The sequence below is a fragment of the Ovis canadensis genome, chromosome 6 (genome assembly GCF_042477335.2).
Source record: "Ovis canadensis isolate MfBH-ARS-UI-01 breed Bighorn chromosome 6, ARS-UI_OviCan_v2, whole genome shotgun sequence".
NCBI lineage: Eukaryota > Metazoa > Chordata > Mammalia > Artiodactyla > Bovidae > Ovis > Ovis canadensis.
The window spans coordinates 32,652,508-32,668,343 of NC_091250.1; the positions used below are offsets into that span (position 1 = coordinate 32,652,508).

The 15,836-nt window shown below is 41.2% G+C and overlaps 1 protein-coding gene across 1 annotated transcript; it reads right to left on the reverse strand.

Annotated features, from left to right (window-relative positions):
- Positions 1-568: 568 nt before the first annotated feature.
- OSTC (oligosaccharyltransferase complex non-catalytic subunit) lies at positions 569-11,950 on the reverse strand. The gene is made up of 4 exons (XM_069593548.1): positions 11,695-11,950; positions 7,168-7,261; positions 4,415-4,612; positions 569-1,145 (listed from the first exon to the last, which is right to left on the reverse strand). The coding sequence occupies exons 1-4, from the start codon at positions 11,831-11,833 to the stop codon at positions 1,127-1,129; spliced, it is 450 nt and encodes a 149-aa protein (XP_069449649.1). The 5' UTR covers positions 11,834-11,950; the 3' UTR covers positions 569-1,126.
- Between the last annotated feature and the right edge of the window lie 3,886 nt (positions 11,951-15,836).

Consider the following 15,836-nt stretch of genomic DNA (forward strand, 5'->3'; position numbering starts at 1 on the left):
TGCTCCCCATGGACTTCCCAGGTGGTGCAGTGGTAAAGAATCCGCTACCAATGCAGGAAACACAAAGGATGCAGGCTGGATCCCTGGGTTGGGATGATCGCTGGAGGAGGAAATGGCAACTCACTCCAACATTCTTGCCTGGAAAATCCCAAGGACAGAGAAGCCTGGTAGGCTACAGTCCATGGAGTCACAGAGTCAGACACAACTAAGCAACTGAGCATGCAGGCCCAGCCCGCTGCGGGGAACCAAAAGCCCTAGCTAGAAGAAATTAGGAGAAGACCAGACTAGTCTACAGATGTTTTTATGTGCTCACAATTGTATTAATTACTGGAAGTGAATGCCTGAAAGGAACGTCATCTAAAACAATCAGATTTAAAACAGACATGACTGTGTAGCCCATGCTTGAATATTTATAGGGATATGGAGCTGCCACCTCTCAGGCATCCTGCCATCTAGACCTGGAGACTTCAAGATACCAACAGTAGCTTGACAGTTACAGGATGGGAGCGGATTAATTACAGACTGAAGATTAATACCATCAACCAATGGAAAAAAAAAAAACAAAAAGTTAATTAGAAAAATTATTTATTTCTGCTCCTTTCATACATCTTATTGTTCCTGAAACAGCCTTCCACACATATCTGACACGATGTACTGTCACACACTCTGTTTAAAGGCAAAGCACCATTGGTAAAGCTGATCAGCTGTCCAGAGTTCTCAGCTTATGGGATCACGTGTCCTGATTTTACAATAATTTCTGAAGGTCAGAAAAGTCACCTCCAAAAAATGCTAAGGGGTTTGTAAAAAATAATCACTTTATTCAATATTATAGCTATAGAAATGAAGTACATTCTAAGAAATGAAAAAAAAAAAAGAAGAAGAAAACGTCACTTAATATCATTGGTATGTCAGTGAAGGCCAGCAGGAAAAAATACTGACAAGCTTATCTCTGACACCAAGACATTCTAGTCCATGCTTTCATATGCTTCCTATGTTTTCACCAGATATTTCTTTTCTGCTGCTCTTCATCCTTCTCTGCATTTCGTATCTGAGGACTGGTACAGCCTTTAAAATTTCATTAACAGGAGCAAATTCAGTACCTGCTGATTTCTTCTCAAAAGGCACTCTAACCCATCAGATAGCCCCTGTAAAACATAAAATTTATAAACACAAAGAGTGAAAAGGAAGCAACATTTCAAAGTGTCCCAAACAAATTTTATGATGAATCAAAGGACAATCTGAAAATATAAATGTGTGATTCCTCATTATGGTTCTTATTTCATATCTTGCCCCCTCAATAAATAAATACATTACTGGGCCTTGGTTCCGTTATCCTTCCCCCTCAAAGGATAAATTTACAAACCAATATGCTGAATGACACCAGATGAGAAAATAAAGAAAAGAAAATGTTATGTAAAAGTTAAAGCTAAGAGTTAGAATCAATTTCCTTTGGACTCTCACAATTCCAACAAGAGTCACAAAGCTTTTTATAGAAAGCAGCTCATTTCGACATCCTAAAAAGCCTAATATTACCAAAGTGTAAGATGGAGGGACCAGGAGCTGTCCATGCCTGGGAAGTAAGCCCTCGCACCCTGCACCTGTCTCTTTAGGAAATGTCCTGACGGTGGGCAGGGGTGTCAGCTGTAGCTGTTGAGCAAGTCAAACTTCACAGTGTTCAAATAGGAGATCCTTTTACTAAATGCACAAGGTAGGCCCTGAAATCCCCTTTAAATTAAAGTATTAACAGTCTGCTTTATAAAGTTCCAAACTTTTCCTTTTGCAATAAATCCTTGCAACCTATTAGGATCAAGAGGAAAACAGAAAGGCTGTGTAAAACTATCCACATTAAGAAAGGGTTGAAAACATCCTGTCCCCTTTGATGCCTTTAGAACTTCTCTGCTTTTGACCCTGTTTCTAACATGAGTAGATAAGCTTGGGCAAACCTTAGCTTCCTCATCTGTAAAATAGAGTTACATCAAAGATTTAAAGGATTATATAAGAGAATCTACCAATATAGTAACTGCTATTCACAGCAGTAAGCACTTGACAAACATTAGCTATTATTAGTTCAGAGTCTTGAGTTTCTTCCTCTCGAAGGTGGCGGCAAAAAACCGCATCATGGGGCTGATACCTCACATCATGCCGGACACAGCGCAGACACTCAGGAATGTGATTTTCCTTCTTCCGGCTCCTAGACCTACCTGACTCCCTACAGGTCTTGGGTCTACGTGCAGCCTAAGTGATCTCCTTAGAACTCATTTATCCCTTTCCTACTGCTCTACCAGCCTGGCCGATTCACACTCTGAGCACAGAGATACACAACTTTAATCTCACAACCCTGAGACAACCCAGGGTTGAATAAAAAATAAAAAGGTTCTTAACGTATATATTGATTTTGAAGACCTCCACGTAAATTTCCTAAGGTAATGCCTGATACTTCACAAAAAGCATACGTTAAGACCTAAGCTTCACAAGTACTTAATCTGAAAGAGAACCGATAGGTGTACGTATCTAACTGAATCTCTGTTGTACTCCTGAAACTAACATAGCACTGTAAACCAACAGTATTCCATTATAAAAAAAAAAAGATTAAACCTATAATGAAATAAAATCTCTGCCAGATAATTCTTAACAACAATAACAAAAAGAAAAGACCAAAGCTTCACAGGAAATAAAAGGTTCAAGAAGATTCTAAGAAAAGTGTCCACCACCAGGGCTGGCACCAAGGGAAGCTGCTCAACAGCTGTCTTACACTATGAAACAAAAGAACCGAGGACTCTCTAGGGACAGCTGTCGGTCATGTGCTGATATGCAAACACAGGACATTTATCTCTGGATAGAGTTACACGCTGTGTTAGTCTTCCTTGTAATTAGTGTGTGACCTCTGCTTCCGCATCAAATAAAGCCATCTTTTAATGTTTAAAACTAGTCAGTAAGGAAGGACATCAGGTCTTTTAAAAAGCATAGATCAGAAAATATAAAGCAGGTGGTACCCTTTCACCGCTATTGTTTTCTCAAGGTACCTCTTGTTAATGATATCAGATTCTTGGTGAAAGTGAGTGCCACCCTGGAAGGTATCTTACAGCATAGCCATCTTTTATCTCAGATGCTAGCAACTTCTCTGATGTGAAAAAACTCCTGGTTACTGGTGTTTTCTTACTGTGCTGTTGTTGCTGTCTCATTTGTCACATATCTAACTGCTTCTGTATGTGGGGACATCAAAGAGAATCTACGCCCAAGATGACACATCCCTCCCTTGCTGGCGGTAGTAACCATACCCGCCATGAGGGATATGCAGGCCCACAGGCCTGGCTCATCATCTCTCTGGGGCCTGCAAATATGCCAAAAATGCAATACTGTTTGCATCTTCTAAAACTGTCCATTGTTTCTCCCCACACCACACTCAAGGTGCCAGGCATTAGGAGCTGTATATAAGGAACCACATCAGAGAGAGGACCATAAAGCCCTTCCTCTTCAGAATTTAAACCTCAGATATGGCTGCTTGGTAAGTTATAGAAATCAGCAATTTTTTGTTTATACTATTGTTCTGTTTTGACTACATCTATCTATACCTGAAACCCAGAGAGTATACTCTTATTTCTCATTTCCTATTGTTAGATCTTAGTCAACTATCTTGGAAATAGGCCTATCGAATGCAGAAGACAAATGTTTACATAAATAATTACAAAAGTTAAGATGAAAACAATCCAGAGAATTAAACAATTTTCAAAATTTTTTTCTAAGCAGGAGATGGCTCAGCTCTGTTATCCTATCCTTCAAATGCCGTTTTCTTTCTTTTCGGGGGGGCAGGCAGCGCCACGCCACATGGCTTGCAGGATCTTAGTTTCCCAAGCAGGGGTCAAACACACGCCCTGGCAGTGAAAGCACTAAGTCCTAACCACTGGGCCACCAAGGAATTCCCAAACCAATTTATTTTGTTCCAAAGATAACGTAAGCTTTCTGCATGAATCTAAATAATGTAATATATATATGAAAGTCTCTTTTCTGTCCAAGGGTTAATCAATTTTCCTCCTATCAATATTCAGAAAGCAGCAGCAATTAATGGCTGGAAAATACTCTCTATTGTTATTAGTACTACTATGGGAATTCCTCCACAGGTTACAGATTAACCAAAAAGCACTTTTACAGAAAAGTCTCCATCAGTGGTCACTGATGCTACAGCAAAATAACCGTATTTTCTCATGAACATACATGGAAACAACAGGAAGATCTACTTGTTTCCATTTTGCTACTAACAAACCTTAAGCAAGTCACACATTTCTTTGGTTCTCAAAATGTTCATCTATTTAAATGAGGGTTAAATTAAATCTCCTATGATTTCACGTGATCCAGATAATTATTTCATTAGTTTGCAAGTTAAGATATTGATTATACAAAGCACTGAATAACTTACGGTAGCTTCATTCTCATGAATACTCTAGCCATGAAAAAACTCAATAGGACACACACGAATCCAATGAATAAAAGAAGAAACCTATTGAGTTTGGGAATGTTTGGTGCATTGGATCGGTCCAGGATTATGAAACCTAAACCTCCCATTGTAAACAGGAAGCTGGATGCAAGTCCTTCCATAATATACTGTCCATTTACTCTGAAAAAGAAAGAAAACAGCAAAATAGTCAATGAAAATTTCCAGAAAAATAAAAAGTTTTTTCCTCAGATTGAAATTCCTATTTCTGCTAAAACATTTTTGTGTTTATTTTTTATTCTTATAAGTGTTTTACCATATTTCTGGCTATTCATTCCAATAAATATTTACTGAGAGCCTATTATGCATCAAATACTGTTCTAGGTTCTGGAAATGTAACAATGAACAAAACAAGAGAAAAATCTTTTGTCTTCATGGAGCTTATGCTCAAAAAAGAAAAAAAACTTTAAAACTCAACTAACACAACTGTATGTAAAATATGCACATTTTAATTATTAGCTTAAAAAGTCAACTACTATAGGTACATGAACATTTTACTCAGAATTTTAGTTTTGCTTTAAAAAGTTATTTTATTTAAATGTCTACTATCAATTTCAAATTGTGAACTGGTTAGAAACATTTCCTGAGTTTTATAGTAATTAACAAACCTCTTATTTCAAAGGGAAATTTTTAAAAGCAAGTTTTCTTAATTAAGGCTTCATGAACTCCACAAAGATTTCCAGTAACCTATAAACTTTTAAGTTCTTGTATATACGGGCGTATGATTTTTCTAGTGTGTGCGTGTGCTCAACTGTGTCCAACTCTTTGCGACCCCGTGGACTGTAGCCTGCCAAGCGCCTCTGTCCACAGAACTTTCCAGGCAAGAGTACTGGAGTGCATTGCCATGTCCTCCAGGGGATCTTCCTGACCCAGGGATCGAACCTGAGTCTCCTGCACCTCCTGCACTGGCAGGCAGAGTCTTTACAACTGCGCCACCTGGGACACCTCTTTCTAGGGATGAAGAGCTTTCAAATTCTCAGGAGTTCAGGGACCCCAAAAGGCAAGTTTCTCTGTTAAAGACATGATTTATACAAAGACACATGTAAAGAAAGTATATGCATGCACGTGTGTATGTATGTGTATATACGTATGTTTGCTAAACTAACTGCTTTAACTGAAAACAACACATGCAGCAGTTTCAAAATTCAAAGTCAAGTGTCAACCCTGTGAGAAGTCTCCCTGCCAGCAGGATCTCCAGCCACCTGGATTCCCCTTCCCCGCAGAGAATCACAGTAATCTTTCCAGGAATATTCTCTGCATGGAATACCATTCATGTAACTGTAAATACAAATACGGGGCTTCCCTGGTGGCTCAATGGTTAAGAATCTGCCTGCCAATGCAGGAGATGCCAGTTCAATCCCTGGGTGGGGAAGATCCCCTGGAGGAGGAAATGGCGACCTGCTCCAGTATTCTTGCCTGGAGAATCCCCTGGACAGAGGAGCCTGGCGGGCTACAGTCCATGGGGTTGCAAAGAGTTGGACATGATTGAGAGTGAGCACAAACACACACACAAATACAAATAAAGAGCTATCTTCAGGTAGACAGTTACTAAGTGGATTTTATAAGGCAATACAACAAACACTGTTCAAGGGAAATAAACAACAGGAACTCTCAACTCTCAAATTTTTTTTTCTTATTTAACAGTATAGGGTCTTCCCTAGTAGCTCAGCTGGTAAAGAATCTGCCTGCGATGCAGGAGACCCCAGTTTGATTCCTGGGTCAGGAAGACCCACTGTAGAAGGCATAGGCTACCCACTCCAGTTTTCTGGCCTGGAGAATTCCACGGACCATACAGTCACAAGGAGTCGGACACAACTGAGCAACTTTCACTTCACTTCACAACAAACACTGCTCAGGAAAAATAAACAGCAGGACCTCCCAACTCTCAAATACTATTCTTCTTATTTAACAGTATAATCCAGTGGTCCAGTTTTTTCTTTTTTGGTTGTGCTGGGTCTTCACCGCTGTTTGAGGGCTTTTCTGCCCTAGCTGGCGTGACTGGGGGCTACTCTCTTGCTGCGGAGCCTGGGCCCTAGGTGCAGGGGCTCCACCAGAGGCAAGGGCTCAGGAGCGCAGGCTAGGCAGTTGAGGTGCACACGTTTAGCTGCTCCGCAGCATGTGAGATCTTCCCTGACCAGGGATCGAACTGCAGTGAAAGGCAGATTCTTAACCACGGGACCAGCAGCAAAGCCCCACACATTTTTCCTTAAATGGCCAAACACTACGTATCTTAGGCTTGTCAGCCATGCAATTTGTGTCACACTTACCACAGTAGCTTGACAGCAGCCATGGATAGCACAGAAGTAACTGTGTACCTAACTCCAATAAAGCTTTATTTACAAATAAATACGTACCCCAGAACTGACCCCAGAACAGCCTATAAATAAATGTATTTTAAACTGACCCCAGAACAGCCTATAAATAAATGTATTTTAAACTGATATCCTCCTTTAAATCAGTGATTATGTCCATCATTGTGAAATATTTCCTAATAAATGGATAACATACTTTTATTCTTGTTCTTGTCCACTTCCTACAATCTCTAAATTTAGCATTTTAAAACCCCTATTGTCAAAATACAAATCGACCCAATAGGTTGTGCCATAATTTTAAATACGCAGGCATGCCCCAGCAATCTTCTTTCCCACCATCAAATCATTCAAAATGGTATCTTTTACCTGTAGGCCAAGAAAGCAACTGGTCTCTGATGCCCGTGTTCATCAGTCACTGAGCCGACACTGGGAGGTTCAACAATAACATCATAAATGATTCCTAAATGAAAGGTAACAACATAGATTAGACTGGATTTCTAACTTATTTAGTTTTTATCTGTCTCTAAAGTGAAAGTGTTAGTTGCTCAGTTGCATCCGATTCTTTGTGACCCTATGGACTGTAGCTTGCCGGGGTCCTCTGTCCATGGAATTCTCCAGGTAAGAATACTGGAGTGGTTAGTTATTTCCTTCTCCAGGAGAGCGTCCTGACCCAGGGTCAAACTGGGTCTCCTGCATTGCAAGAGGAATCTTTACCGTCTGAGTCAACAGGAAGCCCGTCTGTCTCTAGAGGTTCATTTGTATTTAAATAATATTTCCTTCTGGGGCTTCCCAGGTGGTGCCAGTGGTAAAGAATCTGCCTGCCAAAGCAGGAGATGCAGGTTCAATCCCTGGGTGAGGAAGAGCCCCTGAAAAAGGAAATGGCAACCCACTCCAGTATTCTTGCCTGGAGAATCCCATGGACAGAGGAGACTGGGGGGCTACAGTCGATGGGAGTCACAAAGAGCTGGACACCACTGAGTGACTGAGCAGAGAAATCTTAGAGCCTGAGTGCTGGAGAAGATTGGGAGCCCACTCATAGAAAGATACTGAAGTTAAAGGAAGTATCTGTCTTTAAAGATGCATTTATATTTAAACAGAACTGCTCTACTGTATTATTACAGGGAAATGAGGCCCAGCTTATCTCCTACACTTCAGATAAACCATTCAGAAATTCAACTCAGTGTTTTTAGAATGACTTGTAAATCAGAATTATCTCCAAAAAGAGGTATTTTATGACAGAATTCATTCAGTAACTGTTTCCAAACTCAAGAATGACTCCACAATAAAGGAGATTTAACATTAAAGGCTATTTCTAATTCAAGAAAAATGTTACGCATATGCTTGGATATGTTTCTATAATTAAGAGGTAACTAGAGGATTTTTCTTGCTTAAAAGTAAAATGAGACATTTTAAAATCACATCGTTAAGCAGACTGGCAATACTGGAGGCACATGGCCATTAATGTTAATACCTTTCACTATGTCTTAATGGCCACTTGCGTTACTGCCCATCGACACTGTTTTCCAAATCTCCCACTGTCAACGTCTACTCTTTTATCTTCTCCACTGTTTTCCACCATCCTCATTTTTAGCTTTTTTTTTTAAGCCTAACAAGACTGTCTCCCTCACCTCTGATAACAAAACCACCATTTAGGAATTCTCTAATGCTACCTTACCATCAAATCCACAAACTGGAGCCAGCTTCCATCTTCACCTCCTTCCCTCCAGCTACACCAGAGGAAGAGTCCCTCCTCCTATCACCATGGGATCCCCTCTGCAATCATCAGGACTCCACACCCTTACCATTTCAAAGACTGTTCCTTTGGCTAGCTCCTCTCTCTCCTGTATTATCTATCAACCTCCCGCTCCCTACATCAACCTTTCCTTGACACCAGATGCTCCTAGTTAACATTCTACTTCTATGCTTCCTTTTGGAAAGGGAGCCAGGCTTCTTTCTGGAAAAGAAAAAAAGAATTTGGTAAACTTGCTGCCTCTACTTTCTCATTTACCCTTCATTCTTTAACTCACTCCAATCTGACTTCTGCCACCACTGATATTACTCTTGCTAAGGTGGCCAATGACCTTGCTCTGGTCAAAGGACACTTTCAGTTCTCATCTTAGGAGCTTTCCTAGCAGCACTCCATCCAGTTTACTAAATCCATTTTCTTGGGGGGTGAGAGGGATGGCTTCTTATGGCTTTTGTGACACTCCTGTCCATGTTTTTCTTGCTCTCTCTCCAGCTGAGCCTCCTCTTCTATAAAACCACTAAATACTCGGAGTTCCCTAGGGCTTGATCCACTATTTTCTTCTCTTTCTACATTCTCTTCCCAACTGAACTAATCCCTTCACATGGCTTTTCTATGCTAATGATCCTCAACATGCCAACACCTATCAAATGTTAGCACCGTTAAAATTAGATGTAAGCAAGGAGATCCAACCAAAAGGAAATCAGTCTTGAATATTCATTGGAAGGACTGATGCTGAAGCTGAAACTCCAAAACTTTAGCCACCTGATGTGAAGAACTGACTCATTTGAAAAGACCCTGATGCTGGGGATGACTGAAGGCAGGAGGAGAAGATGACAGAGGATGGGATGGTTGGATGGCATCAGCGACTCAATGGACTTGAGTCTGAGCAAGCTCCAGGAGTTGGGTGATGGACAGGGAAGCCTGGCATACTGCAGTCCATGGGTCGCAAAGAGTCAGACACAACTGAGTGACTGAACTGAACTGAAGCTCCTTAGGGACAGAAATTCTGTCTCTGTTCTTCAATATTTGGCTTATAGGAGGAGTTCTGAAAACATCTGTTAGTGACTAACTTCAATACAAACCTCTTTTCTCACTTTCTATCTGCATACTTGACATCTTCAACTAATTATAGTTGGTCTGTCCAACTATTACATACCTGGATTCACCATTCCCCATCAAAAAACCACTTTATTTCTTTAGTCTTCTCAGAAAATGACACTTTCGCCTACTCAGTGCTCAAACTAGACACCAGTAAAATAGTAAAATTCCTTCAAGCCATTCTCCCCCTACATCCAATCAATCATCACCAAGATTCTGCTTCCACGATATCTTTCATTGTATCTTCCTCCATCTCTGCTGCCATCATCCTAAGTCAACTGTAAAACCCACCTAATGGGTCTCTTAATCCCATATTTGTTCAGACTTTTTCCTCTCCCAGATACTCTTCCCCCAATCTTTCAGACTTTGGCTAACACGTCATTTCCTGAGGGACTCCAACGTAAATGATGTTCCTAACTCTGATTATTTTTCAAAACCTCTTTTTCTTTTCCTTCAAAGCACTTGTGGCAATCTGCAATGGAAAAAATATTATGGAGAAAAATTCACGTGACATTTCATGTGTCTCAACCAATGGCATTATAAGCATCAGGAAGGGAGGGCCCTTATCTGTTATAGTCATTGTTCTCTCCAGTGCTTAATGCCTAGAACTTAATGGGGACTCCGCACATTATCTGCTGACTATTTCTCAGCAATAAGTATTATTTATTTACAAAGGTACACTCAGTATTCAGGTAATTCTCCTGTATGAGATAGCTCATGGCCTTGGCCACTAAAAGGGGTCCTCTCACTTCCTCCAGAAGTTAGGGCAAAGAATCTCCCCATTACAAAAATTGACAGGGAAAAAGGAGCCAGAATGAAAACTGTGAGGTTTCCAGTAAAGGTCCTGGCTCCAAGGGAGGTAAGGGTTACAGGAAAGATTTCTAACAGATGAAGATTTTTTTTAAAAGCAACATGCATTTTAAATTTTGTTTATTCAGTCCAGCCCCTATTAATGTGCTGAGCAAATGTTAACAATAATTTATGCTAGGACAGTATCTTAGCAACATAAAAAGTATTTTAAATGTAACTTATTTCGAACATAAATTAACTGTCATTATCCTAGATTTGGGAGGAGGGTAAACCTAAAGGTTCATGCTAGAACTAATCCCACATTTCAAATACTTCCCTCTTCAGTGCCAATTATTCTCACAAAACATCTATGAAAATGATGTCTCTGACTATTCCCTTAAAAACAGTCATCTGCTCTTGCCATCCCTAATCTGTACAGCTTTAATTTTATCATTTCCAAATTAAGCTCTCCACTTCCCAAAATCCAACAAGCGCAGTAGCACAGTGCTGAGTAAATCATGGAAATGCTGAAGGGGTGGTGGCTATGAAAAGACTGCAGCCGGATTGCCAACTCACCACTATATAAAGCGACGCCCCTTTTGCAAAGAACAGGATAGGATGATAATGTAAAAGTGTTCAAAAGTAATGCTATTCCCCTTATTCTTTAAAATTCTCCACTTCTGCTCTCTCAGATACGACAGCTTCTCAAGATTTATCTGCAACCTCAAATATTTATCAAAACCGTGGGTTTCGGAAGATTCCATTCATATGTATTGCTGATTGAGGAGAAAGCGACACGAAGCCTTAGGTTTCAGCTAACAAATCCGAAGACTGTTAAGTGTCTACCAAAGTTCCAGGGACCACAGACAAAGAAGGTACAAGTCCCCCACCCTCCTGAACAGCAGTGGAAATAGAATAGGCCAGAACAGATTTTCCCAGGGCCTTTATTAAGTAACTCATGGCATGCAGTAACAACAGCAACAATCTGGGCTTGAAAAATACGCTATTCAACTCGGATCGTTTGGCTAAGAGGCCAGGAAAGTGAAGGCAACGGGGTAGAGAACACGACTCCTCTCAAGATACAAGACAGGGCGTGAGGGTAAAGAAACCTTTGGGCGGTGACCCCCAGAATTTTCCTCCACCCTCCGAAAAGATTGAGAGCAGAGCGATGCTTCCCCTGGCTGAAAGTTAGGGAACTGACGCGCCCCCGGGCCGGGCGGGCTCTCCGCGCCTCTCGGGCCCCAGGCAGGCCGAGTTACCTCCGGTGATGAGGAAGTAAGACACCACCACCAGAGCGTACACCGTCATGGCCGACGGCATGTGCACCCAGGGCGGCTTCTTCAGCTTCAGGTTCGGGCATTCGAGCACTAAGAACGGGACTCGGTACAAACTCTCCATGTTGGCGGTAGCAAGGGACGCTCTCGGCCTCCAGTCCCACGCGCCACCCGGAAACAGGCCCGCCCTCCCTTTCCCCGGCGCGTGCGCAGGGAAGCGACCGGCAGGTCCGCAACGCTCGGAGGCAGTGTGCACACCCCCAGAAGAAAAGAAGGAACTATAAAAACCGATAAGTGACGTGACCCTAAGCTATGTATTATAGAATCTTGTGAAGGATAAATTTGAATAAGAAGTTCAGTTATTGCCAATGAATAAGCAGGCGAATTATGCACCTTCAAGGACCTGCAGGCCTTCAGACGTGGCCAAGCCGGAGAAGCAGAGGGAACGGAGTCTATCTGAGCCCCTCCCACTCACAGACGCCGCGGATTTTGGAAGCTGATTGGACGCGGAGCGCCCTAGGTTCCCAGAGCCAGAGGATGAATGGGGAAGTTTGGGAAATGTCTTTCTTATTAGCGGGTTTTTCGAGAGTTTGAGAAAGTCCTAGGTTGTTGAGCTTTTACTTCCTGATGTAGCAGTGGTGATAATAATAATAACAACTGCTAATAATAATTGCTAAGTTAATATTTTATAACATTTGAAAATATATATCTCATTTAGAGCTATCACAAATGTCAAGAAGACATCGCCACAAGATGCCCAAAGCGAAGACCTTGAAGTGACCAAAATACTATTTTAAATAACCCGTGTCCTCTGCTCTTTTCGTAAATGCTAAAATCTTTCAGGCCGAAAATCTTGAAATCCTCCTGGTTTCTCTCTTTGTGAAACCTCCATGTCCAAAGTATCAACAAATCTTTTTGGTTGTACTACTACTACTACAAAAAAAAAAAAAAAATCTAATTCATCCACTTCTCTCCATTCCATATTTACCACCCTAGTGGAAGGCACTATCCTATATAGCCTGGGCTAGATATTTACAATCCAAGCGGATGAAAATAATTGATGGAGAATTTGTCTTTGGGGATGGACTAGATGGCCTAAAAAGTTTTCTTGTTTTCTGTTTAGTTTTTCTTTTTTATATACTCTCTTAACATTCTGCAAATATCTGTTTCCTTTTGGGATAAGAGTTCAGAGTGACTGATTATAAATCCAGCACAGACTGACACATTTATAATTGAGCCCATATTTTTATGTTTTTGTTTGTTGCTGAGCTCATGATTTTTTACAGGATGGCAATCATTGGTTCTGCACTTTCAGTGACTCAATTAATGAGAAATTGTTTCAATACCATAATAATAAAAATACTTACAAAATGCAGTAGCATCTAACTCTAAATATAGATGAAGCTTGCCGCCCTTACTGTTTACCAGAGACAGTCTGCAGTGGCAGCCCACTCCAGTACTCTTGCCTGGAAAACCCCATGGACAGAGGAGCCTGGTGGGCTGCAGTCCATGGGGTTGCTAAGAGTCTAGCAGGACTGAGTGACTTCACTTTCACTTTTCACTTTCATGCATTGGAGAAGGAAATGGCAACCCACTCCAGTATTCTTGCCTGGAGAATCTCAGGGCTGGTGGAGCCTGGTGGGCTGCCATCTATGGGGTCGCACAGAGTCAGACACAACAGAAGTGACTTAGCAGCATTAAGGAAGGTATGTGAATCGTAGATTATGAGAGAGCCACTGCTGCTGCTGCTGCTGCTGCTGCTGCTTAGTCGCTTCAGTCGTGTCCGACTCTGTGTGACCCCATGGACTGCAGCCTACCAGGCTCCTCTGTCCATGGGATTTTCCAGGCAAGAGTACTGGAGTGGGTTGCCATTGCCTTCTCTGGAGAGAGCCACTAATAACACCGATAATAAAAGCTGTTTACACCAGAGCCAGCATTTATACATGGGACGTTTTTTGGGGGGACTATACAGCAGAATATTTCTGAAATTCCCATGCTGCCACTGCTAAGTCGCTTCAGTTGTATCTGACTCTGTGCTACCCCATAGACGGTGGCCCACCAGGTTCCTCTGTCCCTGGGATTCTCCACGCAAGAATACTAGAGTGGGTTGCCACTTCCTTCTCCAATGCATGCATACATGCTAAGTCGCTTCAGTTGTGTCCAACTCTGTGAGACCCTATGGACAGCAGCCCACCAGGCTCCTCTGTCCACAGGATTCTCTAGGCAAGAATACTGGAGTGGGTTGCCATTTCCTTCTCCAGAAATTCCCATAGATTTATAAATAAGGAAAACTTTGGAATAATTGAAAATATGTTGCCTTGAAAAAAATAAGAAAAAACATATAAATTAAAATTTTTAAGCTTCCTTCATATCTTCTGAAGAGAAGCTAATGTTAACTAACCACCTCTTGGCAGATATTATATTGTCATTTACATTAGTTCTTACTTACTCTTCATGACAACTCTATTAGGTAATTACTAATGTCACCATTTTACATATGACAAGACTGAAGCTTGGGAAGTAAAACAAATTCAAAAGGCATATTATGTGTTTGGATATGAACTAAAGGCATTTGCCCTAACATAAAGCAGATTTAAGATATTTGAAATGAGACAAGTTTATTTACTTATCCTTCCTTTTATATATCTTAGGGCCAAATAAGTCATATACACTGTGGATAAGACACAGAAGTTTTAAAAAGTATTATCAACTTTCTAATAAAAAATAAAACTAAAGTCAGAACACATCAGTTCAGTTCAGTCGCTCAGTCGTGTCCGATTCTTTGCAACCCCATGAACCGCAGCACACCAGGCCTCCCTGTCCATCACCAACTCCTGGAGTCTACCCAAACCCATGTCTATTGAGTCCGTGATGCCATCCAACCATCTCATCCTCTGTCGTCCCCTTCTCCTCCTGTCCTCAATCTTTCCCAGCATCAGAGTCTTTTCAAATGAGTCAGCTCTTCACCTAAGCTGGCCAAAGTATTGGAGTTTCAGCTTCAACATCAGTCCTTCCAATGAACACCCAGGACTGATCTCCTTTAGGATGGACTGGGTGGATCTCCTTGCAGTCCAAGGGACTCTCAAGAGTCTTCTCCAACACCACAGTTCAAAAGCATCAATTCTTCAGCACTCAGCTTTCTTTATAGTCCAACTCTCACATCCATACATGACTACCGGAAAAACCATAACCTTGAGTAGACGGACCTTTGTTGACCAAGTAATGTCTCTGCTTTTGAATCTGCTATCTAGGTTGGTCATAACTTTCCTTCCAAGGAGTAAGCGTCTTTTAATTTCATGGCTGCAGTCACCATCTGCAGTGATTTTGGAGCCCAAAAAATAAAGTCTCTCACTGTTTTCACTGTTTCCCCGTCTATTTCCCATGAAGTGATGGGACCGGATGCCATGATCTTCGTTTTCTGAATGTTGAGCTTTAAGCCAACTTTTTCACTCTTCTCTTTCACTTTCATCAAGAGGCTCTCTAGTTCTTCTTCACTTTCTGCCATAAGGGTGGTATCATCTGCATATCTGAGGTTATTGATATTTCTCCCAGCAATCTTGATTCCAGTTTGTGCTTCCTCCAGCCCAGAGTTTCTCATGATGTACTCTGCGTATAAGTTAAATAAGCAGGGTAACAATATACAGCCTTGATGTACTCCTTTTCCTATTTGGAACCAGTCTGTTGTTCCATGTCCGGTTCTAACTCTTGCTTCCTGACCTGCATACAAATTTCTCAAGAAGCAGGTCAGGTGGTCTGATATTGCCGTCTCCTTCAGAATTTTCCACAGTTTACTGTGATCCACATTCACCTATATTTCAAATTATTATTGTCATGTCTTTATGCTAAAAGTTTGTTCCAAGAATGAATTCATTATTATTTTTAATACCTTAAACTTTCAAATATTTTCCAACTTGAGTTTGTAATGTTCTACAAGCCAGGTTAGAAAAGAAATCCTTCACGAGTCAAAAGTATGCACATCTATTACCAGCTGTGTCCTAACCAATAATCTTCCTATAGAAAAATTTTTTTAAAAATACAACCTAAACTTTGAGACTGAAAACCAAACAAATAATGAACGTAAGCATGGGCATTAGGGCATGCCCTTAAGTAAACAGAATCTAATTCAG

Coding starts and splice junctions, on each gene's coding strand:
- OSTC (XM_069593548.1), bottom strand. CDS start 11,833: ATGGAGAGTTTGTACCGAGTCCCGTTCTTAGTGCTCGAATGCCCGAAC. Junction 7,262..11,694: donor TTACTTCCTCATCACCGGAG/GTAACTCGGCCT, acceptor CCTTTCATTTAG/GAATCATTTATGATGTTATT. Junction 4,613..7,167: donor GTTGCTTTCTTGGCCTACAG/GTAAAAGATACC, acceptor TTTCTTTTTCAG/AGTAAATGGACAGTATATTA.